The sequence below is a fragment of the Gobio gobio genome, assembly GCF_949357685.1.
Source record: "Gobio gobio genome assembly, chromosome: 22".
In the NCBI taxonomy this organism is placed as follows: domain Eukaryota; kingdom Metazoa; phylum Chordata; class Actinopteri; order Cypriniformes; family Gobionidae; genus Gobio; species Gobio gobio.
The window spans coordinates 38,875,046-38,902,666 of NC_137118.1; the positions used below are offsets into that span (position 1 = coordinate 38,875,046).

Sequence of the window (27,621 nt, forward strand, 5' to 3'; positions counted from 1 at the left end):
TCCTTGTCAAACTCACACAAATCCTTACGCTTGCCCATTTTTCCTGCTTCTAACACATCAACTTTGTGATGTGACAAAATGTTCACTGGCTGCCTAATATACACTCACCTAAAGGATTATTAGGAACACTTGTTCAATTTCTCATTAATGCAATTATCTAATCAACCAATCACATGGCAGTTGCTTCAATACATTTAGGGGTGTGGTCCTGGTCAAGACAATCTCCTGAACTCCAAACTGAATGTCAGAATGGGAAAGAAAGGCGATTTAAGCAATTTTGAGCGTGGCATGGTTGTTGGTGCCAGACGGGCCGGTCTGAGTATTTCACAATCTGCTCAGTTACTGGGATTTTCACGCACAACCATTTCTAGGGTTTACAAAGAATGGTGTGAAAAGGGAAAAACATCCAGTATGCGGCAGTCCTGTGGGCGAAAAAGCCTTGTTGATGCTAGAGGTCAGAGGAGAATGGGCCGACTGATTCAAGCTGATAGAAGAGTAACTTTGACTGAAATAACCACTCGTTACAACCGAGGTATGCAGCAAAGCATTTGTGAAGCCACAACACACACAACCTTGAGGCGGATGGGCTACAACAGCAGAAGACCCCACCGGGTACCACTCATCTCCACTACAAATAGGAAAAAGAGGCTACAATTTGCACAAGCTCACCAAAATTGGACAGTTGAAAACTGGAAAAATGTTGCCTGGTCCGATGAGTCTCGATTTCTGTTGAGACATTCAGATGGTAGAGTCAGAATTTGGCGTAAACAGAATGAGAACATGGATCCATCATGCCTTGTTACCACTGTGCAGGCTGGTGGTGGTGGTGTAATGGTGTGGGGGATGTTTTCTTGGCAAAATTTAGGCCCCTTAGTGCCAATTGGGCAACGTTTAAATGCCACGACCTACCTGAGCATTGTTTCTGACCATGTCCATCCCTTTATGACCACCATGTACCCATCCTCTGATGGCTACTTCCAGCAGGATAATGCACCATGTCACAAAGCTTGAATCATTTCAAATTGGTTTCTTGAACATGACAATGAGTTCACTGTACTAAAATGGCCCCCACAGTCACCAGATCTCAACCCAATAGAGCATCTTTGGGATGTGGTGGAACGGGAGCTTCGTGCCCTGGATGTGCATCCCACAAATCTCCATCAACTGCAAGATGCTATCCTATCAATATGGGCCAACATTTCTAAAGAATGCTTTCAGCACCTTGTTGAATCAATGCCACGTAGAATTAAGGCAGTTCTGAAGGCGAAAGGGGGTAAAATACAGTATTAGTATGGTGTTCCTAATAATCCTTTAGGTGAGTGTATCCAACCCACTAACAGGTGCCGTGATGAATAATAATCAGTGTTATTCACTTCACCTGTCAGTGGTCATAATGTTATGCCTGATCAGTGTATGTTTGCATGAAGGTAATAAAGGTAATTTTTGTATTAATTAGAGTTTTGGGGAAAATGCACTCGAAAAAATTATCCATAATATGAAAGGAATATTCAATTCAAGTATGGATTTGACTATAGGCTACAATTGAAATTCATAAATCTTAAAAACAGGCTGAAATATGCTTACTTGTCATGAAAATAATGCATTGCACAAAATCTTGCTCCCTAAAATTAGCTTGACATTTTTAGCGTGATGTGTGCGTGAAATATGTATTAATGTATGAACCTTTCAATAAGATGCCAAAGCTGATGTTCATTTATCTTGATTTTGTTCTGAGCCTCCACATTCAACATTTCCTCAGTATCCTGACCATTAATCTCCAATATAACGTCCCCCGCCTGCAGTCCAGCGTCGCCTGCCCTGCTCCCTTCATGAACCTGATAAAACACAACATGATATGTGCAGCTCATTTATATACAAAGACATCTTGTGCTTAAAACTGTCAATATTCTGTTCGTGAGAAAATGTGAGATAAATATGTTCAGCTCACCTTGGAGACAGTCAGAGTCCTCTTGAAGTCTCTTCCTCCACAGATATGAAACCCCCATGGTGGTGGACCTGTCAAATTCACTCTAAATGTCATCTGTCTGCCACAAGCTTTGAATTTAAATGGCCAACAACAAAACCGGTTTGTGTTTCTGGCCTGTGCCAGACTAAAGGGGTCAGCCGTATGGTGTATTTTTAAAGTTCTTCTGGAGCTTAGAGATATGGAGGCTCTGTGTGCGGTCAACACCACCCATGAACATCTGTACTTGATGTTCTCAGCTGATGTTGGTTTGTTTTTTAATGCCATGCCAGCTTCTGTGGCTATTTTCTTGGCAAGAAAATGTTATGGTAAAACTATATCATTTTAAGTAACTTGAGTTATGTAATCAGATTACTTTTTTCAAGTAACTAGTAAAGTAACGCATTCATTTTAAATTTACAACAAAATATCTGAGTTTCTTTTTCAAATAAGTAGCCTAACGTAAGTTTTCCCATTTATTGACTGAGAGCTCTCTTGTCACCTTGTTGAGAAAAAACCGAGGCGATAGTTCAAGTGAACTATATTAGTGGACTAACGTAGGGAATAGTGAATGAGAGTTTAGGGAGCGATTTCGGATTCAGCCCGAATTACGCGATTTTGACGCTCTATTCGCGACGCGTTTGGTGTGAACGCAGCATTAAAGCTACACTGTGTGATATTTTCCCCCATCTAGCGGTGAAAAGGTATATGACCATCCAGTGAATATTAGTTTCTGTTCCTCTCAATTCCGATTTCGTTTTAACTCCTACGGTGGCCGATTTAGTCCAAGATTAACATGGCTTCCAGTTCGACCTCGTCCACATTCGACACGGTGCCATCGAGTGTTAAAACGCGAAAGGCGAAGCTTGAATTTACGGGTATGTCCCTCTTTGGCTAATGTACTTTCAAGATGGAGGGGCAACATGGCGACCCGCATTCGAACCCCTCACCCGTATGTATTTTCAATGGCATATTATAAACTTACGAGAATACTTTATCACTTGAAAGAAGTAAATATACATTAATGAGCACATATTTTTGAAAGAACTAAGTGTTTTTAGCTAAGAATAAACTAAAAAAGTTACACAGTGTAGCTTTAAAGCCTTTTTTACACACGTTGCGTCCGCACGAGCTCATTGATGCACGTGTGGTCCGATCAAACAGACGAGCTACTGTAGCTCAAATTGCTCATGAAGTTAATGCAGGTTCTGATAGAAAGGCGTCAGAATACACAGTGCATCACAGTTTGTTGCGTATGGGGCTGCATAGCCGCAGACCAGTCAGGGTGCCCATGCTGACCCCTGTCCACTGCCGAAAGACAGTGAGCACCAGAACTGGACCACGGAGCATTGGAAGAAGGATGCATTTCTTTTACATCACGTGGATGGCCGGGTGCGTGTGCGTCGCTTACCTGGGGAACACATGGCACCAGGATGCACTATGGGAAGAAGGCAAGCCGGCAGAGGCAGTGTGATGCTTTGGGCAATGTTCTGCTGGGATACCTTGGGTCCCACCTCGCAACTTACAGGATCTGCTGCTAACATCTTGGTGCTAGATACCACAGCACATCTTCAGGGAGTCCATAGAGGCCATGCCTCGATGGGTTAGGGCTGTTTTGGCAGCAAAAGGGGGACCAACACAATATTAGGACAATGTTATGCCTGATCGGTGTAGATCCCATCTCTTTACTATGGCATACACATAAACCACTTTTTCAATTAAATGATTGTTAGGCTGCATTATCTGGGTCAGCCGGAACCGGGAACACTTCCCATGTACTCGTTATATCATCAGAAGAATGGCATCTACGCTAATGTTAGTCTCTCTGTTTTATCCCGAGGTTTACTGCAGTCAGCCGGATCCGGGCCGCATCCAGTTCAGATGGTGGACCTCCGCCCAGACAAGACCAACGCATGACCCTGAAGTGTCTGCAGAGACCGTGTCAATTAGACTCCCCCTGAAATTGCCTCGTCGACACGGCATCCTCAATAAACCCGCCTCCGGCGTGATGACTCCAATTGTTCGAATATTCCTATTTAATAATTGTTAAATCGATATGTCATCCTCAATAAAACCCGTCTCCGGCTGCCTCCGATCCTTCGAATATTGCACTTTAATAATTGTTTCTTCAATACGGCATCCTCAATAAACCCGTCTCCGCCTTGATAACTCCGATATTTCGATTATTCCTATTTAATAATGATTTAATCGACACATCATCCTCAATAAACCCATCTCCAGCGTGTTGCCTCCGATCTTTCAAATATTCCGATCTATTATGACCTCTGACCTGTAAAGTTGTCAGACTAATAATCATACGCTGTTTGTTAATTGGCCAGAGGAGAACTGGCACCCCGACTGAGCCTGGTTTCTCCCAAGGTTTATTTTTCTCCATTAGGTCACCTGATGGGGTTTTGGTTTCCTTGCCGCTGTCGCCTCTGGCTTGGCTTGCTCAGTTGGGGACAATAAAATTTTCAACTAAATGTCCAAATAAATAAAATTATTAAACTAAATTGACCATATAAACTAAATTACTGATCTAATTACCGATCTAAAGCCCACATTGTCACTGTATGATAATTGAAATAACATGAAATGACATCACCGTTTTCTCCAGAACGGCTATACGGCTGAATAAAATGATGTTGCATTATTTTCCTGCTTAACACTGTGAAGCTGCTTTGAAACAATCTGCATTGTTAAAAGCACTATATAAATAAAGTTGACTTGACTTAAAGCCCCGTTTCCACCGAAATTACCCAGAACAATTTGTACCAGGAACTTTTTTCCCCCAGACCTGCTACTGTCTGCGTTTCCACTGCGGTCTAAAGTACCGTGAAGATTAGGCAAAGTAGTCCTGTGATGTAGGACTGCACGCGACTGCTCCTCCCTGTCAGCAACGGGCAATAATAATTTTTGCGCGACACTGTCTGCAACAATAACAAGTGGAGGAGATTCAAGAAACACTGCTTTTGCTAGTTATGTATTGGTTTACTAAAGAGGTCATTAACAAAACGGCGGAAAAGAGACGAGCACTGATACTAAAGCGTATTCTGAAAGCTCGTAAAGCTAGATTTAAAATAAGACAACGTATGTTATTACCAGCTATTACGGACATTGACTGTGAGATGGCTGAGACGAACGCGCGCCATCGGACAGAAAGAGCAAGACTGATATTTACTGAACGCAGAACGAACCTCGCAAAAGACTTTTAAAAATGCCGGTTGAAATAAAATGCTGCGTGAGCTCAACCAATCAGCATGTTCAGTGCCCAAGTCCCACCCCTGAAAGTTCCTGAATTTTGAAAAAGTACTACCTCGGGAGCAGGGCCGTTCGGAGGATATTTACCCGGAACTTCATTTAGACCCTGGTTCCTGCGGTCAAAACACACCGAGTACCACCCCAAAGTTCCTAGTTCCTGGGGAAAGTTCCTGCGGTGGAAACGCGGCTATAAGGCGTTTCTCAATGTCAAGGAAGGATCCTCGGAAGCCAGAATTCTGAGGATGCTACGTCATATACGTCCGTCGAAGGGCTGTTCCAATGTCGAGGATCCTCGGAAAATTTCAACCAAGGTCTGAGTTCTTCGTTCGAAAAATATGCCATATACAGGAAAGGATGCATACGAGTAGACTTCGCGCTCTTAGCGTTCTCAAATCACCCACAATCCTATGCGCGCAGCTTTGCTATCTTGTTCAAAAAATACAATATATCGGACGTTGGCGGAGTCGGAGCGTTAACGGGGCAATATGCTTTCAAGTGTAAGTATTTACGTTACCAAACATTTGTTATAACCGTAGTAAATATAAGTTTAACTTTTAGATGCCAGTACAAATTACAACCGTATTGATATTATACAAATTACGTTATTGATGGCTAACGGACCTTTTCACTGGCGTAATGAGGCTGACGTGCACTTGCTATGCTAAAGAGGAACCTCGCCGAGCCTCTGAAGGAAGTGACTTGGAAGGACCAGTCCCGCAGAGGAAGGATCCTTGACATTGAGAAACACCGATAGTGTCTACACCAGAAGCGAGGCCGTGACACGTCAAAAGCAAACAGAACCCCCGTTATAATCAATGATGCTGTCTACACTAGAGGGCACGATGCGATAACAAATCCCAGACAGTGATGCTCCAATCCATTTCCGATGCACTTCAAGTGCTCGCACTGCTTCTGACACAAAGAACAAATGGATTTGCAAAGGTCGCTTTGTCATTTTTATTGTAGACAGCCACAAGCGGTTGCTTCCGGTGTTAGACACGGTGTTACAGTGCGAGCGGAGCAATTCAATCCTCAATTTAAGAATAGGCAACAGGGTCATGGGCGGCCAAGCTCATTGATGCACGTGGGGAGCGAAGGCCGGTCCAGGTAGTGAAGTCTGTCTTGAGCATTTAAAAATATACAGGTTGTGCCAGAGTTTATGCTGATTGCGCAAATCATATCGTTTACACATGGACACCTTGTAGTCCTTAGGTTAAATATTGCAGTTTGGACGCTTTCATTGTAATTATACTGGCTGGGTTACAAAAGTTTATAAAATTGACATATCATACTTAGGGAATTCAGAAACCAAGCTTGCCTCTTTGCAACTGTAATCACTTGAAGTGATATATTGCCCATGTGTTGAAAAAAACAAATACAGATTAAACATTCAGTACAGACACACCCCAACGCAGAGACATTTTAGCGTTGTAAGTGACTCTGAATGGAGTTACCTCTTGTGGACATTCACCATTAACAACGTCAATTTAAAGCGTTTACATTGAAAAACAATGGAGAAGTAACGTTAGTGCAGTGGAATGGAAAAAATGCGTTGTGTGTGAACGGACCAATGCACTCGCGTTTCGTAGCGTCTTGCGTATTTAACGCCATAAATTAAAGGAACACTACACTTTTTTTGAAAAAAGGCTCATTTTAGAAGTCCCCTAGAGTTAAATAGTTCAGTTTTACCGTTTTTGAATCCATTCAGCCGATCTTTGTATCTGGCGGTAGCACTTTTAGCATAGCTTAGCATACATCATTGATTCTGATCAGTCCATTAGCATCTCATTCAAAAAATGACCAAAGACACTTTCAATATTTTTCCTATTTAAAATTTGACTCTTCTACAGGTACATAGTGTGCCAAGACCAACTGAAAATGAAAAGTTGCGATTTTCTACACCTATATGGCTAGGAACTACTTTCTCATTGCTGCGTAATAGTCGCGGATCTTCGCGGCCGTACCATGGCTGCAGCGGCGCAATGTTTCGTTGGCATTCTGTGAAACATGGTGGTAGTTAACACCTTCGACTTACTATCACAGCCCTTTACAACACACAGAACCATGGCTATTCATACAGGTAAATCCACAACACAATTTGTCGGCTGCAAGCCTGAAACTTTCTCTGCACCTACACAAACTTAGTGCCGGTCACATTGAAAGTTACCTAGCTGGGCTACTTTCAGGCGCTGTAATATCATTGCGCTGCTGCAGCCATGGTACGGCCGCGAAGATCCGCAACTATTACGCAGGCATGAGAAAGTAGTTCCTAGCCATTTAGGTGTAGAAAATCGCAACTTTTCAGTTTCAGTTGGTCTTAGCACACGATGTAACTGTAGAAGAGTCAAGTTTTAAATAGGAAAAAATATTGAAAGTGTCTTTGGTCATTTTTTGAATGAGATGCTAATGGACTGACCAGAATCAATGATGTATGCTAAGCTATGCTAAAAGTGCTACCGCCAGATACAAAGATCAGCCGAATGGATTCAAAAACAGTAACACTCAACTATTTAACTCTAGGGGACTTGTAAAATGAGCATATTTTCAAAAAAAGTGGAGTGTTCCTTTAAATGCTTCATTCCACTACCTTACACATTATGAATGTATCACAAAGATAGTGAGTGTTTTGTTAAAAAAATAAGTTAGGCTAGGGGTGCCAAAAGACATTTTGATTGTGCAAGGCGAAAATCTATAGACGCTTGTTTACGCCACTGTTTAATTTATATATATATATATATATATATATATATATATATATATATATATATATATATATATATATATATATATATATATATATATATATATATATATATATATATATATATATATATATAAAAATAAATAAAAGATAATCGCGGCTTTTAATCAAAAAAAAATTTCTCAGAATTGTAAGTTATAAAGTCGCAATTGCTTTATACAGTTGAGTTTAAATTGTTTTATTCCATGGCAGAAACAAGCTTCCATAAAAACAAAATAAATAACTAATAAAAAAAATAAAAAAAATCAGGCCCTTTTGTTCTTGATTTCAATTAAAAACTTGAGACGTGCTTGAACAAAAAAACTAACTAAATACAAACCCTGTGCTTTCTGAATGGTTAGACATTGTCCTTTCAATAACGTTTGAATAATGTTTGGATGAAAGCTGTTTGAATGCATCAATGAAAAAAGTAAACATGAAGTCGCGATGTTTAAAAAAACTAATGTATTAAAAAAAAAAGAACAAACAGAGCTAAACACTGCTGAGCAGCTAAACACTTAACAGACATTGTTCTTCATGGTTCTACCAACATTAAAGTCTACACACATCATCCCTTCACTTTCTCCACCGATGTTTTTTTTTTTACACAATCTTAAATAAATCACTTCAAACTCTTGCATTCTTTCTTCTCCTGGGACATAATGCATTACAGTAACATAGCACACAAATTCAAAACTGAAACAGACTGTGAAGAAAAAAATAAATAATAATAAAAAATAAAAAAAACACTCAAGTACGCCATGTGTAACTCTCGCTCCAAAACTAAAATCATAGTCAGCCCAGGAATTGAATGCAACGGAGAAAATCGTGCAATAATGCAAAAGCTCCTGAGGCGCAGCAGTGAGCCGAGGGTCTGGCAACACAGTTTTCCCAGCAGCTCACGGATGACTTCATCAGTTCTACAGGTCTGTCTGAGCAGGTTCAGGAAGGGGCCAGTCTAGGGCCGCACTACATCTGCTGAGGTTCCAGGCTCTCGCCGTGAGCGCCGCGCAGCACGTGTGAAGTCAAGCAAACAGCAGCGTCTCTTCAGGAGCGACTGCGGTCTTCGCTGCTGCCCACTAAAACCTTGCTGTAAAGTTTCTGTTGTTCCTCTTTGAAAACTTCTTTGACTTTCCCTCGTTTCAGACCACCATCCCTGTGAACATGCAAAGCACAAAAGGCTTACGCTTTATTCCACTTTAATCCCAACTCATATTACATGCGTGTTTGACACTCTTTAAAGGGTAACTAAACCCCAGCTCAGAGCTTAACTCCACCCACTGGCAATTTTTGAAAAATGCTGGAATAATGGGCAGAGCCCAGCGGAGACAGAGGGGACGAACCGAGGGCGGGGCTGAGCGGAGGGTATGCACCTGAGACCCGCAGTGACGGGTTGATTGACAGCTGTCTGACTCGCGAGTCGCAAAGATGGAGAATGACTGGAGTGACGCCAGCTTTGCAACAGAGCGGTCATTCTCCTACCTTTACCTGAAGTGGAGGAGGGTGAAAGGTCTGTAGACACAGACCCAGAGCCTTCTCAATGCGAGCCGCTGGCTCAAACTGCGTTAACTCCCGATGCAGACGATGATAGTGAAGCAGCAGCCCAAGAGAACTGACCTAATCTATGAACAGTCAAATCCTTTCACTGAATGCCACTAAAAATAGATCAGATCTCTGATATACAAACAATGTATTTTCACACAAATTAACTGAATCAATAAGTTCAGACCTAAAAGCCTATTATAAACGGATTTCCTCAAATAAGTTAGACTATATACGCCAGCACGTAACGGTATTGTTGTTCGTTACCGAGGCAACCACTTGCGTGTCCATGTATGAAAATGATCTGTACACATGACAGGCGGCAATAATATCGCAAGAAAAGCCTGACGTGTACTGTCAACTGCATTATTTAACTGTATTTTCTTCATTACAATGTTAAAGCAAGTGTCAAGTCAGTTTCATTCATAATGTTTCAACTTCATGTAACATGACAGTTCATACTGGAGTGAAGCCGTTCTCATCATGTGATTGGGGAAAACATTTCTGAGGGCGTGGTGAGCTTGTGCCAGGGGCGCGGATAGTGAGCCGGTGGAAGTACCATCCTACGTCACGATGTACCACAACGTCCAATAGGAAAATTCAACTGCAGTAGCCACCGTTCAACCTTAAGAGGGCAGCACTTTGGCGGTTTTTACACCATATTTTATAGAATTAAAACACTTTATACTCAAATGTCAAAACATTTACTCGAATCAATGAACAGCATTAATAAAGTCCCACTATTACAGATCATTAACTAAAAAAAGTTGCTTTAGGGTTTAGTTACCCTTTAAAGAGGAACTCACCATAACAAGTCTGCCAGTCCTCCCTTTCTAGCGATGGCTGCTTTAACCCTATTGGCAAACTGCACAGCGTCCTCCCCTTCCTGTAAAAAGAAGAAGAATTTGAAACTCACCTAAATATAGTGAAGGGGTGATCAGTGGAAAGTACAAATCAATTTTGAGTGTCATGGCAAAGGCTGTGAATACTTATGTACATGTGATTTTTGTATTTTTAATACATTTGCAAAGATTTCAAACTTCTTTCATGTTGTCATTATGGGGTATTGTTTGTAGAATTGAAGAAAATGAATTTAATCCATTTTGGAATATGGCTGTAACATAACAAAATGTGGAAAAAGTGAATCTCTGAATACTTTCCAGATGCACTGTAACGCTAGCCCAAGGATGACAGAAAAAAAAACGGATGCTGCGTTATTTGTGTTGAATATTTTGAACGTGTTAAACTGAAAAAATTAACTGCATGCGTTATCACGCTAATTTTGACAGCACTAATAATAATAATAATAATATATAATTTATTAAATGTATTTGTTTTTGCTGAATAAAAGTACTATTTTCTACTTTTCATCTCTTTCAAAGCTTCTCCACTCACCATTCGGCTCATTGGTGGAAGGTACCAGACGCTACACACGATGGCCCAACTGCTCATCATGTGCAGCAGGTAGTTCACCATCCCAAACTTGCTGCTGTTCCAGAACGCTTCGCCAAAGCGAGGATCATACTGCCAAAACAACAGCAAGGGAAATTTAAAGCCACTTTATAACAAAGACGACAACGTATAACATAAAAAGGAGGTTGTTCTTACCTTTATGGCCACAGGATAAACTGTGCAGCCGATCTCAAAGCTTCCCTTCTTGAACATCATGACTGAAGTGTTGTTTATACAAGTTCCTTTAGAAAAGACATTTTTTTATTTTTTTATTCCACATATAGTTCACTATGAAATTGTAAGTTTTAACACTTACCCTCTGGGAATATGAGGATTGGCAGCTTGCTTTCATCTGCAACGTGGTCACTTAATCTAAAAAAAAAAAAAATGTCATTTGTTTGAATTTGTGATAAACAGAAAAGTTCAAATTGTAAATACAAGAAAATGGATGCATGCAAAGCAAATGCAATGTTACCGTTTGGCCACTAGGTGTCGGTCCTTCACTTCAGACCTCTCAAACCAGATGTGAGGACAGGCCTTCACCATTGCCCTCTGAATGACCCCCATCAGACCACCATGGACCTGACCCACCTGATGCACACAGACGGACAGCATTAATTGCTGGTGTAATATAGAATCCCACTCGGAGCAGTGCGAGTAGAACCAGAGGTGTTACACTATTACATTAAATAATCACAATATTACACAAACATCACACTACCATAGCGTAGCAGCCGTCACTGGCTAGGATGATGACGTCAATAGGTGATGTGTGATTGGCCACGCAGATTCCTCCATTTTTGGGTTTGTTCTCACTTGAAGGGAAAAAAAAAAAGTATGGAAAATAAAACAATGCAACAGGCATACAGATGTGTAGCTGTAGTCATCAAGCAACATGACAGCTCTAACAATGTTTAATACTGAAATATGGAAGTGTTTGTGTGTCAATACCTGTCATGATAGGTGATGATGGCCGTGAGGGCTCTTACACAGATCCGGTAACACATTAAATGAACCTTGTCGCTGAGATAATTCTTCATTCTGCACATTAGACCACAGAAAACATTGTAAACAAATCACATTTACATTGCAACAAGAGACATCAATTAGCCAATGTATGCATGCGTTTGACTGTAGTAATAAGATACATTAATTTATAAATGACTGTTATACAGGTCCCTCTCACATTTAGCGGTCAAATATTTCTGAATAATGATGCTGAACTGTATAATCAAATTTTTTTCCATCCAACCAATTTTGCCATTTGCACTCCAATTCCAATTAAAATGTTTTTAAAAGAAGATTTAATTAAAAATACAGAAATGAAATATTACTATAATCCAAAACAACGCTTTTTTATTTTAGTATATTTAAATTTTAATTTATTCCTATGATGTGAAGCTGAATTTCAGCATCATTACTCCAGTCTTCAGTGTCACATGATCCTTCAGAAATCATTCTAATATGATGATTTGCTGCTCAAGAAACATTGCTTTTTATTATGACAGTTAAAAACACTTGTGCCGCTTAATATTTTTGTAAAAACACTGATACATTTTTTCAGTTGAACAGCATTTATTTGAAATATTTTGTATCACTACGTATGGTTTTTACTGTCACTTTTGACCCTTGCTGAATAAAAGTTGAAAATCCATTTAAAAAAAATGAATGACCCCAAACTTTTACCCTTTTAACACAGTTTTCTCTTAAGCACAGCAAAATTGAGCCAAACTGTTAAATCACAGGACATATCAGTCTAACACTGTGTCCTGACTACACGCGATGCGACGACACACGGTAAAACGTATGTTTTCCATGTTAATTGGAGTTTTTGTCCCAACCAGCCGCGACGACGCGTCTGGAACAACAACACAAAACATGGCATTGATCATCTCAGGTAGTGTTTATGTTTATTTAATGTTAAAAGTGTGTAACGTGACTTTGAATATCATTTAGTGCTCCCAGCTTTGTAAATGGAAACAAGAACGTTCAAACTGTGAACAAACAAGTATATTCTATGACAAAGATTGTTTTAGTAACTAAATATGTATTTTTAATGTTTAAATGGTGTAATATTTGTGAATTTGATTATGTACTTATTCATATCCTTGCGAGTGCCGTCAAGATTAATCTCTGGTGCCATAGCCTACACCTGCCACGAGAGCCCGCCCACACGCTGTTCTGATTGGCTGTGGTTTTTGATTGACTGTCGCATCTCGTAGTCGCGACTGGTGTGGACAGACAAGTTGCTTGACGCTGGAATCTTATCGCGTCTAGTTAGGACACGGTGTAAGAGACTCAATTTCAGTCATAAGTCAATTAATGTGTAGTTCATGCTTATATTTATTGATTTGGTAATGTGCAATAATCAGGATTACATCCAGTCATCATGACAAACTAAACCATTGTCCGTATCCTGATAACAGTGTTGGGATTTATTTTGCAACTGTAAATGTTTCCTTACATATCGTCTCAACAGCCTCAGACCTTCAGAAGTGTACAGAGACATACCTTCCATTTGGAAACAGGCCAACGATTGAAGTCAGAACCACGAGAAGTCCGACACCGGTGAAAGCAAGCGTGACCCTGTTAAGAGCAACACAACAAATGCTAAAAAGCACAAATCTAAGAAGGACACAACCTAACATAATCACGGCACAAAACATTATGTCAGCATTAGAGTAAACGTCCTGGGCTAGTGAAGATTACAAACAGCCTCAGGGTGTTTGCACATTTCTTTGGCATAGTTCTATAAGGTGTCCATTTAACCTTGAGCACTTAGCACTGGCCACCGTAAGGCCTTAAAACTGCTGATGCCTTAAAAGTGCTGACAGTTTAAAACCGGTGATTCTTAAAGTTCCTGTTTTTAAGGTTTGGAATCGGGCCACACAGAACTTTGACTATTTCTCACTTAGACTCCATCTGGTTTGCTAACATTTCTGTAAGCAGGAAGCAAAATACGTATTTTCAGAGCCAGTTCATCACATCCGACACCTGTTTCACACATACTCTGTTTGCGTATGTGGTGCTTTTTTGTTTTTCTGTACCCATGTTAACCGGTTAGAGAAAACGACACTTAAAGCACTAGGCCAGGGGTCTTCAACTAAAATAGCTTGAGGTCCAGTAAATGAACCCTCCTCACCGGCCGAGGTCTGGCCAATTATATACCTAAAAACAATAATTTATGTTTATTGCCAGACTATAGAAATTAGTGTAGATAACATTTGTTCTTTATTGAACAAAATATAAAGTTCTTATATGGACAAAACATGTGTGTTCATATTGTTAAAGCAAACATGGGTAATCCTTCACAAAATTGAATCCATTTTGTTGTTGTTCTGTTATGTCCTTTAAGTTGCTTTGGTACAAAATATCTCAATTCAACCAGTAACCATGTCTGACAAAAAATATAATGAACTAAAAATGCCTTCATCTCTAAATCCTCACTGAAAATACATTAATTTCAACATTACTAGCAACTAAAGTACTTTTTTTCCTCTGCTGAACTGAGATTAATAAAAAAATTCAGAAATCTCATAACACATTTTATGTTCATTCACATGTATAGTCTTAACTAAATGTATCTAATATTGAACACTGCTCTCTTCTGTGCTTCAAATTGCACTGGTAAAGTATCATTAGCAATATCATTCCGAAACACAAACAGGCAAAAATAAAGTGTCACCAGTGTTGGAAAAATAAAAAAGTGCAAGAAACATTTTATGTTTCCACTTTTGACAACCGCAACAGAATCAGAGCAAATGAGACACACAAGCCTCGTACAGGAAGCAGGAAGAAGGAAGAATAAATGCGATTTTTTTCCCACCCATGCATCTCGGAAAACTCGTTTTTTTTCAGCATCAACTTTCCTAATTTTTGAAAAGCTCTGCTTTCTGCTCTCGGTCTCTTCTTCACTGCATGCATGACCGCGCGTCTGAACGTAGCAACAGTGAGCATAGTAACGTTAACGGTCGTCGCAACCCGTGGCGACAGAGGACCCAAACGGTTCTACTGAGCTGCCTGATTTAAATGTGATTTTTTTTTTTTTGGCATTTGGCATTTATTTATTTCATTACTTCAAAAGGCTTTGCGTTCGGATAGACGCATCTCGTGGTCCGGATTCGGACCGGAGTCTGCTAGTTAGCACTAGGCTATATAAATATAAAGTAATGACTTGAATAATACATTGTTTAAATGTAGTTTAAACGTGACATCTATGAAAGAGTGTATACAAAGAGAATTGCAATGCTGACAAGCCATGTTCAGTAGCAACTTTTGGATTTGAAATAAAAATAATGAATAAATGTTGTTTGTGGTATACAACTGGGGATCAGTTGCACACTGCAAACGCGGCATATGTGAAAGCACAACAGCGTGTGCTGCTCCTGCATCGCATCCGTACTGCAACACACACCGCATACGGACTGCAGACGGAGTAAGTGTGAAACAGGCGTGATTGATTGAGTAGACCCATTTGAAAACCACTACTCTGGCGAAAACCAGCCATATCCGTAATCCACAAAGCATTCATGCAGTATCCATCGATCTCCCTCTCACCTGAGTGGCAGTAGGAACCCATAGCGGATGAGCACGCCCACCCCCCAGAGCCCCGTGAGCCTGGTGCTGATGTGGTGGAAGTTGTAGTTGCTGCGGGTCAGCAGGTTCCAGGACTCCAGCTCCTCGGCTGTGAAACGCTTGGTCACCTCGTCATCGACGATGCTCTCCACACCTCGCCGGCAGAAATGGAAGATGTCAGACATGTCAAACTCGGGCTCTGCACCGCCACGCCTCATTTCCTGGATCTCCTGTTCGAGTGAAGCTGGTTCTTTAGCAATGATCCCTGTGGGGGGAAAAAATAACAGGGTTACGACAATGTCGAAGATATGACGTTAGTGGCAACTCATGTGAATGATCTTTTTAGTGTTTCACCATTGCTGTAGGGTTTGTAGAGATGCTGATTCTTCTCTCTGGCTCCTCGCTCCATTCTTAAGGTCGCCCACTGAAAGAAGAATGCGTATCATTCAGACAAATGAAATAAATTGCACACTGTAATCATTCAGAACAGTATCCTGCAGTGTCCATAATAGTATTGCAGTAATAAAGCTAGTCTGAATATTTTAGAATTAGTTTAAATTAAAGTACAAAAAAAAAATGTAATCGACCATTTCTTCATATTATGGTGATGGTGGCTGCGTTCCATTATGGAATTACATTACACGAGTCTTAATTGGATCACTTAATCATCTTTTTGTTTTATTTTGTACCCCCAATGGAAGGCTGGTCTGAAACCCCAAGAGACCTCATACAGCTGTCATGACGATGGGGAAACAAACAACATTCAAGCGATAAACAGCCTTTGGGGCGCCAATTCCACAGAGATACAGCCACCGGGGGTGAGAACACAATGGCTGATCCATGTGTCCTTGTGGAGACTTGGAGTTCAGCCAAAGCCCCTGAAAACCTCATGAGCACACCATCCACTGACAGTTCCACAGGAACTATTGGGTCAGCAATGAATTATCAGTTAGAATGAATCATTTTGTTGAACCGGTTCTTCACATTGATTCAGTCGAAATGATTCACAAAGCATCTGCCAATCACTAAGAAGTCATATTGGAATCTATAAAACAGATTTGAAACCAGAGCACTTGACTCAAAAAAATCAGTTCAGAATTAAATGAACAGGCTAAAAGAACCAGTTTGTCTTAAACCTGCCACATCCCACAGGATAGTGCATAGTTTTTAAAATCAAATGTACGTTTTTATAAGACCGGCACAAATAAAAATTAATACTGTACATTCATACAGAAACTCATACAATCTCAAAATAAATCATGCATCTCAGATTATTTTACTTAAACCAATTTTAGTACAAATGTATATGCGTTTATGTACTCGTATCTAAACACACTGCCGTTCAAAAGTTTTTGATCTGTAAGATTTTTCATGTTTTTAGAAGTGTCTTTTGCTCACCAAGGCCGCATTTATTTTATTAAAAATATGAAACAAAAACAGTAATATTGTGAAATATAATTAAAATGTAAAATAACTGTTTCCTATTTGAATACATTTTAAATTCCAATTTATTTCTGGGTTTCAAAGCTGAGTGTTCAGCATCATTACTCCAGTCTTCAGTGTCACATGATCCTTCAAAAATTTCTAATATGATGATTTGATGCTGAAGAAACATTTATGATTATTATCAGTGTTGAAAACGGTTGTGTAACACTTTTTTTTAGGATTCTCTAATGAATAGAAAGTTCAAAAGAACAGCATTTATTTTAAATAGAATCTTTTGTAACATTATAAATGTCTTTACTGTCACCTTTGATCAATTTAATGCATCCTTGCTGAATAAATGCATTCATTTCTTTAAGTTATTTAAAAAATAAAACAAATACTTACTGACCCAAAACCTTTGAACGGTAATACAATGTTGCAAAAGCTTTCCTAACCCTAACTTTCTATTCATCAAAGAATCCTAAAAAAAGTGTTTTACACAACTGTTTTCAACGTTGATAATAATCAGAAATTGTACCGATCAAAAACTTTTGAACAGCAGTGTATACTAATTTGAAGTCGATCGATATTGGATTTTGTTGATACAAAAACAATGTGTTTAAACTTAAAGAAAGGTAATCTAGTAAAATCGAAATAATTAATCTGTTAAATAAAGTTGCTAGTCTTTGCTTCCTGTGACAGGGCGACCCAGAGAGAAGCTTAAGAGTATACAATGTCAGATACAGTTTATTGTGTAACCAAAAAAAACTAATCTTTAGGCTTTTTCTGCCTATAGATAAATGATAATTAAGACTTAGATATTTAAAACATTTTATATTTGATTAAACTGAAATGAAGACTTTTTAAAGACCTGCGGGATCCCTGTAAATATCTGCCATATTTAGCCTTGTTTATCTATACCTGCACATGTATGTACACGTGTGCACTCAACATTTGATGTTGCTGCATCATAATTTCCCCTTAGGAATCATTAAAGTGGATTAGTCAAGCAAGGACAGCAGCTGAGCACCGAGTGTAGAAAGATGCCCTTCCGCTGTGTAAAAGTAAACAGTGACTCTCTCGTGGTCGCTGATGATGCTGTGACTCAGGGAAATGTGGACGCAACAGTCGGGATGGGGAAAGAGTGAACAGTCAAGCTGCTTGTCAGACTACATTTCGCTCCCCTGTTCAGGGTCACCGGACAGCAGAGTAAGTGGAAGTTAGTCATTAGAACAGCCATCTGGAGTTTTTTTAGGGAGTCTGAAAGAGTGACTATCAGTCCAGATGGATAAGAGAGAGCGGAACAATAGGAAATAGGAAAGGTCACAGACAGCTCCTACTAACATGCATTAAGCAAACTAATTGTTGCAACAATTAATTAATTAAAGAAATATTTAGGCTCCTCATGATTTGATTTGAACTGTCAGAATCACAATGCGATTCTTAAAGCATGTCAATTTTTCAAATTACAGTGTAGGGGAGCAAATCTTTTGCATTAAAGGCACACTATGTAGTTTGCGGATAGAGGTCGCCTATTCAAAACAAAGACGTAGCTTGATGACGCAGAGATTGAGCACGGAATCTTGGGAGTTGTCGTCTTCAACTCACAGCCGATGGAAAAGAATTGGGACGGGACGCGGGCAGAAATCATATTCATGGACGTGATTATTAACGTTACTGTATTATGAAGCAGAGCAGGGCCGAATGCTGTGGGAGTTGAACGATTGGTGAGAAGCGATTGGTAAGACGGCTCGGAAGAAGCGGAAGCTGCGACTGTGGAATAATAAAAGTTCCGCTTCTATCGAGCCGTCTGTCACGCTCATGTGTATGTGGGGTTAAAAAATGCTGGGTGGCTTGGGTTGCTAAATAGCATGCAATTCATTTTAAAACGTATTGTATGATGGAGAAAATGCTGTATTACTGTACAATAATTCGTTTTCTGTCTATAAATGTCTACAGACAGTTGTTCCCTAGTCTAATAAAAAATGGAAATATATTAAAAGCGTCTTTGGTGTTTCCTTGGTTTCTAAAATCAAGGGTAATGATGTATGATGTCATTGTTAGGTGACGCATGGACACTGTTCGTGTCCTGGTTAAAATTGCTTATTTCTCTGGTTCTAAACATTCTTGGAAACATTTGGGGTAACGCAAGCACACAAGTCAACAAAATATATACTGCTCCTAGTGGTTGTTGGATATTTGAATCCACAAATCTTACATATTGTGCCTTTAAAACATGCATTAGACCTAATGATTAGCTTCATGTTATTCAAAGTATGTGATATCTTTGATACTTGCTGTCAGTTCCAAAAAGAGGATCCTCAGACAGGCCATCGGTTCTCCATTTCTGAATGGAAACATGCAATAGGACATTTCTATAACAGTATACTATCATATTACTTACAATTTCTACAGGATACGATATGCGTACTATGAACAGTATGTCAATTTTCTGTATGCACATACACAGATGACCTACTAAACTGCCAAAAATTTTAATTACAATTATTTAAATGAATTCATAAATGATTGCGTATTGATGCAAAATCATCAGAATCTACCTGTGAATCAATTTTTATTCTCAACAAAAGTTACTACATTCAAAAGTTTGGGGTCAGAAAGATATATTAATATTTGTGAAAGTCTCTTCTACTCACCAAAGCTGCATTCATTTGATCAAAAACACAGAAAAAGAGTAATATTTTTTTCTTTCTATTTTAATAAGTTCTCTTTTAATATGGTATCTGAGTTTTCAGAAGACATTAGTCCAGTCTTCAGCATCACATGATCCTTCAGAAATCGTTGATATTTCTTATTTCATTTGATTATGCTCAATTAAAAAACAAAGGCGTCGCTTGATGAGCTTTTATTATGCCGCAGACGACCGCTTCTGCTTCTTCAACTTCCTCCACCAAGCCTGTAGCACTCCTCTCAAAAACTGAAGCCTCCGCGCCTCGATCGCCCCCAGGTGGTTGGTCCCAGTATAGCTCATAAGCCCCGCCCCTCCGTGTTTTCTAATGGACGCGAGACAAACTAAACAATCAAATTACACTTCAAATATTTTTTGACATTGTAAGCAGTTTTTAATCACGATTTCATTTCAAGCGTTTTTTAAATAAGTTTGGTTTTAGTGAGTTATTTGATGCTATAAAAACGGGGGGTGTGACGTCATGATTGACGGCTTCTCTGAGTGAAGTTGTCACTGAGGCACTAACAGACTTTTTTCTGGATTTTTGGGAGGAGATTGGAGCTTTAGCTTTCATTTCTACATTCCCATAACTGTTTATTTCACACCAACATAATGAATTGTTCTGCATCTGTGAGAGTGTGGGCGGGCTTTTGATATCGCACCTCTACTTCCTGCTCTCTACTGCGCAACTCCGGTCACGAAATCACTACTGCGCAGACTCGGTCCCAAATCTGTGCACGATGTCAGAGTCATATTCGGACCTCAGGAGGCTTCAGTTACTTCAGCGGAAACCAATGAAGTCGCGTCGTCCATATTGTTTTATGGTCTATGCCCTCCACTCATGTATATGGGGTAAAGCAGTGCTGTTTTATCATCATATTAGATACATTTGAGTGTGTTGAAAGTTATGTTATAATAGCCTACTACTCTGTGTGCTCGCAAGGCGGCTACTATGAGACACTTGTTGTACACTAGTGGTGTCAACAATAATCGATTCAGCGATGCATCGCAATGCGGGGCATGCACGATTCAGCATCGATGCGGCAAAGTGCCATAATCGATTATGTCATCGTTTATTTTCTGGCCTTGAGTTGGACAATAAAGTGGTGAAGTTTCAATTACTTCCAGGGTCATAACAACAACAATCAAGATGGCTGAGGCGGAGGGAGATGACCGCGATAGATGGGTATTTAAAAACGCACCCAAAGCTTGGAAAGCGGACATCTGGGCACATTTCGGATTCTGACGCCGGCTTCACACCGCACGCATTAGCAGGGCAGGAGCGGTGGGTATGGAGAGCCGGAGCCCGCGCCCCCATTGTGGATTCACACTGGCAGCGTTTGTCTACCGCAGCTCGTATATTGCAAATACAGACAAATATTGTACATTATGTCACATTTTCCGGTCTTCTCCTCCGAGCCCCGTCTGTCTCGTGCTTTGATTTATGATGGGCAGCATATGCTGCAAATGCGACCGTGTTCCCCTCTGTCCTAAACACACATGCATATCACGTGTTGTATATAAGTAGTTCACATGATAAATGTAAATTAATATTAAAGTGAATATATGCTTCTAGTTTTAATAATTTAAACAGGCTTTTGAAGTTTGGGCAAAAACTTCTGGCAGTGTTGTGTTTTTAATTTTTTTAACAGCTCTGGATGTCATATGGTGATTGTGAAACACACGGGGCACTTCACTACATGATTTCATGGTGAAATTTGTTATTTTCCATGTTAATCTGGTCAGTTTTGATCAAGAACAATCCACTGTGGCTTGAAATCAGCGTGAGCAGCGCGGCAAAAATAGACTCGGCGCCGAAACGATCGCGGCACTGCTGCTTCTGCTCCTGCGATGCGCTGCCGTGCCGCCTCTGCGTGCGATGTGAATGATCGAATCTGTTAACATGGGCGCCGGAAAAAATATGCGCTGCTAACGCCCTGCTAACGCGCCTGCCACACTAAAATCAAGCACGTTGGCAATACAACTAACTTCACGAACCATGTTTATCGTTGGCATCCTGAGTTGGCTTCAACAACAACACAAAAAGTCGACACATCCCAGCCAAGAATTGACGAGTCCCTAGTGTCAACGTTACTGTGTGTGTTGCACTGAATATTTTTACTGCTGGGTGCCTGGGTGGTGGTTGTTGTTACAATAGTGTGACCGTAATTACGGATTAATATTTGCACAGGAGTTCATGAAGTGCCCTGTCTTAGAGCTTTTTACTGTATGTAAAAAAAACCACTTATGTTCACTGCTGGAAAAAGTTGGCTTAGTTGGTTATTATTGCTCTATATAATTTCAAATGGTTCTAAAGCAGAGAGAAGAGAAACATTTCTCATTCAAAGCACTGAAAGCAGTGATTTATGTTTTCTTTTTCAGGTTTGAAAATGCCATATTCAATACCCTGTACCATTCAATTTTATTTTATTTAATGACATTTATGTCAAAGATACAGGAGAGTGATAATACACACATAGCAGCCAATATCTGTTGTTCAATATCTGACTGCTTGTATTTCCTCATGACTGATTAAAAATTTGCCTTGTTGTGTGCAGTAGAATTTTGATGCATCACAATTCATCGTAGAATCGAATTGAATCGAATCGTTACCTGGTGAATCGGAATCTAATCGAATTGTGAGGGCAGTGCCAATGCACACCCCTATTGTACACTGCAGTAAGCTAGATCGATATTAGGCATGGTAAAACATGGTACTCGTGGTAAATCAAGAAAACCAGATTTAAACAATAAAATTGTGTTGAGCTATAAAACAATGATTCGTTTTATGTCGATGAATGCATCCAACAGTTGCTCACCTGTCTAATAAAACACATAATATATTAAAGCGTCTTTGGTTTCTAAAAAATAAAACCGGATAGAGGGTAATGCGGATATGATGTCATTGATAGGCAACGCACAGACCTGGTCCGTGTCCTGGTTAAAGTTGCTTATTTCTCTGGATTTAAACATTGTAGGAAAAATTTTAGATGATTGAATTACACATCAAAATATATAACATTGTTCTAGTGGTTTTTGGATATTTAATCCAAAAATCTTACATATTGTGCCTTTAATGAACAAATATAAAAGTTTTTACTTTCACTTACTTAACCCATTATTGCTGAATAAAAATATCTATTTGTCAAGTTTCAAAACAAAAAATAAAAATCATCCCGACCCCAAACTTGGGAACGGTAGTGTACCTGACCCATCAGTGTGGGATTCACAATTAGTGACTTATGTTTTTAGGCTTCCATTTTCACAAATTCAAGCAAAGAGCTACACGCTGACTTTAAACAGCCAGATTCCAACAACAATGGAATCTGCATGTTGTCTATAAAAGTCTGCAACAATGCATGTTGTCTATAAAAGTTTTGTAGATGAAAGAATATGTGACAGCACAGGTTAAAGTCTGAGGCAAAGTCAAATGACAGCCAGACCCTCCAGACTTACTAATTCAGTCAATCGTTCATGAATGCGTGCTGTATATTTAGCCTCTGGCATCTTCTGTGAAGGGAGAGAGTGCTGACAACTGAACCTAGTAATACAACACAGATGACTCAAAATACTCCCCTGAATGACCTTTCTACTTATTATTATGAGATGTTTACACTGCAAACTGACCATCTTACCTGGTTTAACTTTCCACAGCTCCTCTGATATTCTTGTTCGGTAATATAATCATGAGATAATCATTGTAAACGGCCTCACTCACCTCAAAAAGCTTAATCAGCGACTTCATATACAGTCTGCGGATCCCGAAGGACACGCCGAGGATTGCGGGTACGATGATGAACACCAGCAGAAGAGTGAACCACACCGTGAAGGAAATGCCCAGGAGCATACAGATCAGGCTGTCGAAGGGGAAGAGGTAGGACTCCATCTTGACCAAGACGCAGGGAAGGAACGATTTAAAAGTGACGAGATTACCTAAACACAGCTTGATGGACTCTTCTATAGTGCCTCAATTTCTGAAGCCTACGCTGAAACACGGCCTTCATGGGCATATGGGGAAAAATTATCATTTTATATCCATATCCATCAAATTAACACCCTCACGATGCTACAGACAAGTCTGCGGATGTCAGGGTTAAGAAACCCTACACAAGTCTGGAGTGTAGGAAATAGAAACAAATGTGCATAAATATCCACCTTTCACAGTCTCTTGGGGGAATATTTCTGCATCAATGACCTATTTGATAAGGTCTCACATCACCGTCCACTGCCATTTCCACCATATCTAGAAAAAAAAGAAGAAAACATGTTTTTAGAAGAGTTCAAAAAAGCTCATAATCAACTGTCCACAACAAATATTTGGTTGCGGACATATTTAGAAAAAAAAAGAGGGAAAATGTTTTTGAAGGGAAATGTAAGAAATAAATGCCCTTACCCCCTTTTAGATTAATCATCTAAAGCAGAATTATATTCTGAGTAATGAACTGTATTGATAGACATTATTAAATGACTGTAATGAGTATTTCATGGATTGTAGCGGACAATTCAACGGCACTCCAAAAGCTATAACGGTACATCTATATTATAACGCCTTTAAACATATTCCTTATCTTAACATCTGAAATAAATGTTAATTAGATCTTAACTGCATCAGAAGTGGTTTAAACTGCAGTGATGTGAAATATTGTTTGTATGCAGATGTCAATGAAAGGATGCTAAAGCGCTTATCAACAGCTTCTCTTTTAATCACTTAATTCAACTCCCAAACGTCTTTGAATATATGAAACCCGCTGTTTATACTGACCTGTTCCCTGAAGATGGAGTTTAAATGCTAATTTGTCCTCTCAATAAAATACTAATTTGATATTTTTGCAACGTGAGATGCAGCTGTTGTTGTTGTTATGCAACAAGTTTAAGAGCATCAGCAGCGGCGCGATGCTCGCTCGGCTGCCGCAGCTTCCGCTTCCGGTGGGCTCGGCTTCTTCGACATTGGCTGAGGATGTTTGCCCCTCCTACCGCTGATCTCCGAGCAGTTGTTTTATGTTCGGTTGCGTTTGGGGAATGGATAGTGGCGGGGATAGCTGATTCTAGACCTGTCACGTTTGTATTTTGTTTAAAATACTGTTCTTAGATAGTTTGTATTAAAATGTAATACATTTATATTTACATTTAATCATTTAGCAGACGCTTTTATCCAAAGCGACTTACAAAAGAGGAGATAAATAGAAGCAACCAGACCAACAAGGGGCAACAGGGAAAACGAATATTAGGCTATTCCCAATGCCATATTGGTCAACCTAAACTTGCTGGAAGAAATAAATGACTATCAACCTAAACTTGCTGGAAGAAATAAATGACTATCAACCTAAACTTGCTGGAAGAAATAAATGACTATCAACCTAAACTTGCTGGAAGAAATAAATGACTATCAGAGAAAGATTCCAAAATATGTTGGAGATAGTATCATGGTTGTACTCAAATATATACTGACGGCTCAAAAGATCCTGAATCTGTGTTTACAGCTGTTGCAGTAGATAGTAATTCCACTGGACTTTAAAATAAGTAAAAGAACATCTAATTTTTTATCTGTTTATTCATCAGAATTGATTGCTATTCAATTGGCCCTTCAATGGGTGGAAGAGGTACATTTGCCTCAATTTGTGGTTTGTTCTGATTCCTTATCAATGCTTACTATAGTCTAAAGAATGGAAGGTCTGACTCAAGACAGGATATTGAAACCTTTCAGACCCTGTTCAGAATATATCAGTCAGGAGTAAAAGTCTTTTTTCTGTGGATTCCTACTCATGTGGGCATTGTGGGAAATGAAATGGCAGATTCATTGGCAAAAAAGTCCTTAAAGTATACAAGAATAAACTTTAATGTCCCTCTGGGGAAAGCTGAAATGAAGGGCTTTATTAAAAAGATAGTTTACATTTACATTTAGTCATTTAGCAGACACTTTTATCCAAAGCGACTTACAAATGAGGGCAATAGAAGCAGCTAGAGCAGTCAAGGGCAACAATATCAACAATATGCAAGTGCTGTAACAAGTCTCAGTTAATCTAGCACAGAACAGAATATTTTTTATTTTTTTTAATAAATAAATTAGACAGAAAGAATGAATAGAATGATAAGTGCTATTCTCGATCGGTCAGGCGTTAAGAATAAGATGGACAGAGTTGTGGATACAGGAAGGAAAGGGAAGACACTTATTTGATATAAATAAAGAAGTAGGAAATGTGAGAAAAGTTTGTGGAAAAAGAAGGCATGACAGTAATTTCTCGACTTCGTATTGGACACACAGCTTTGAATCAATCACTTTTTTTAAATTGGAAAACATATTACAGGATTGTGCAGCAAATGTGGATTACCAGAAACAGTCGAACATGTTCTTTTAAAATGTGCTGGTTTTAAAGAAGAAAGATCTCAGCTCATAAGAGGCTAAGATGTCTTTGGACGTTTTTTGAAAACGGCTACAGACTCGGCCGCTCGAATTGAGATAGGAAGTTCACTCTCGTGTTACGCATCATGTTTGAGCTTCTGCAAGAACCAATGAGGTTCATTCTCGTGTTACACAGCCCGAGTGTTGGGGTAACAGTTTAGGACCCAGGACCAGTAGTGAAAAATGAAGACCAAGAGTCAGGAGTTAGATTAATTAAAGAAAAATTTACTGAAGAATAGTTTGCAGTTTCATCAGCAGAAGCCAGCTCACAAGGAGTTTGTAGGCCGCACTCCCTTTGACAGTCTCTTCGCCTCCGCCTAACGTACATACAATTTCTGAACAGTTATACTGTTTTCAAGGTCTAGCCACGTCATTACTGACATGTGGAATGATTCTGATTGGCAGAGAAAGTGCCCAGTCACGGTAAATTTCCACACAAGGATAGATAGCAGAGCATATCACTAAAATGGGTAGACTAGTTGTCGCCCCATGACTAGATTTTTAGATCACAATGACCCAGGAGGTCATAGAAAGACGTCTGCAGGTCTGGTGTCGTGTGCAGAAAACGTCCATCTTCAATATTGGGCCTGCACCGATCATGCAACGCACACACAAAAGCTCCAGAGAATAACAGTTCCCTCAAGGTTGAGAACATCTTAACTAACTATCAACAAGGCACTTCTCCAAAACATGCTGATATTACATCTAGTACAGAAGTGAATTTATTCTATTTAGTAAGAAAAGCATAGTCCCCGAAAGTCACGTAGACCTGTATCCAAAATCACTCATTAAATATAGAGAGGTTATAGGTGAAATGATTTATCAAATATAGAAAATGGTTATAACTTGATTTATCATTGATTCTTATTTTAATATTGATCATAAAATCATTCTTGAAGGATATGTGTATGAACGAAGAGGCACAGGTATCTGACCTGCCCCTTCACGAGCTTCAGCAAGAACCAATGAGGTTCATTCTCGTGTTACGCATCACGTTTGAGCTTCCTCGAGAACCAATGAGGTTCATTCTCATGTTACGCATCACGTTTGAGCTTCTGCGAAAACCATTGAGGTTCATTCTCGTGTTACGCATCAAGTTTGAGCTTCCACAAGAACCAATGAGGTTCATTCTCATGTTACGCATCACTTTTGAGCTTACGCGAGAACCAATGAGGTTCATTCTCGTGTTACGCATTACGTTTGAGCTTCCTCGAGAACCAATGAGGTTCATTCTCGTGTTACGCATCACGTTTGAGCTTCCACAAGAACCAATGAGGTTCATTCTCGTGTTACGCATCACGTTTGAGCTTCCGCGAGAACCAATGAGGTTAATTCTCGTGTTACGCATCACGGTTGAGCTTCCACAATAACCAATTAAGTTCATTCTCGTGTTACGCATCACGTTTGAGTTTCCTCAAGAACCAATGAGGTTCATTCTCGTGTTACGCATCACCTTTGAGCTTCCACAAGAACCAATGAGGTTCATTCTCGTGTTACGCATCACATTTGAGCTTCCACAAGAACCAATGAGGTTCATTCTCGTGTTACGCATCACGTTTGAGTTTCCTCAAGAA

At 39.6% G+C, this 27,621-nt stretch overlaps 1 protein-coding gene across 3 annotated transcripts; it reads right to left on the reverse strand.

Annotated features, from left to right (window-relative positions):
* Positions 1–8,122: 8,122 nt before the first annotated feature.
* gpat4 (glycerol-3-phosphate acyltransferase 4) lies at positions 8,123–24,572 on the reverse strand. Of its 3 annotated transcripts, none has more exons than XM_079803941.1 (14): positions 24,410–24,544; positions 23,803–23,890; positions 23,366–23,533; positions 15,888–15,957; positions 15,516–15,798; positions 13,470–13,544; positions 11,910–11,999; positions 11,680–11,773; positions 11,434–11,549; positions 11,275–11,330; positions 11,115–11,200; positions 10,902–11,030; positions 10,313–10,392; positions 8,125–9,120 (listed from the first exon to the last, which is right to left on the reverse strand). In XM_079803941.1, the coding sequence occupies exons 3-14, from the start codon at positions 23,531–23,533 to the stop codon at positions 9,012–9,014; spliced, it is 1,356 nt and encodes a 451-aa protein (XP_079660067.1). In that variant the 5' UTR covers positions 23,803–23,890; positions 24,410–24,544; the 3' UTR covers positions 8,125–9,011. The 3 variants fall into 3 exon arrangements, with proteins under 3 accessions (XP_079660066.1, XP_079660067.1, XP_079660068.1); XM_079803942.1 differs by lacking the exon at positions 24,410–24,544 and adding an exon at positions 24,041–24,053; XM_079803940.1 differs by having other exon boundaries at positions 8,123–9,120; positions 23,366–23,890; positions 24,410–24,572.
* Positions 24,573–27,621: the final 3,049 nt, after the last annotated feature.

Bases quoted from the DNA above. Each gene is read 5' to 3' on its own strand.
- gpat4 (XM_079803940.1), bottom strand. From the start codon at position 23,533: ATGGAGTCCTACCTCTTCCCCTTCGACAGCCTGATCTGTATGCTCCTG. The intron at 11,774-11,909 runs GTATTGACACAC...TTTCCCTTCAAG, and splicing joins ATCATCACCTATCATGACAG to TGAGAACAAACCCAAAAATG. The intron at 11,550-11,679 runs GTAGTGTGATGT...TGTGTGCATCAG, and splicing joins GTGACGGCTGCTACGCTATG to GTGGGTCAGGTCCATGGTGG.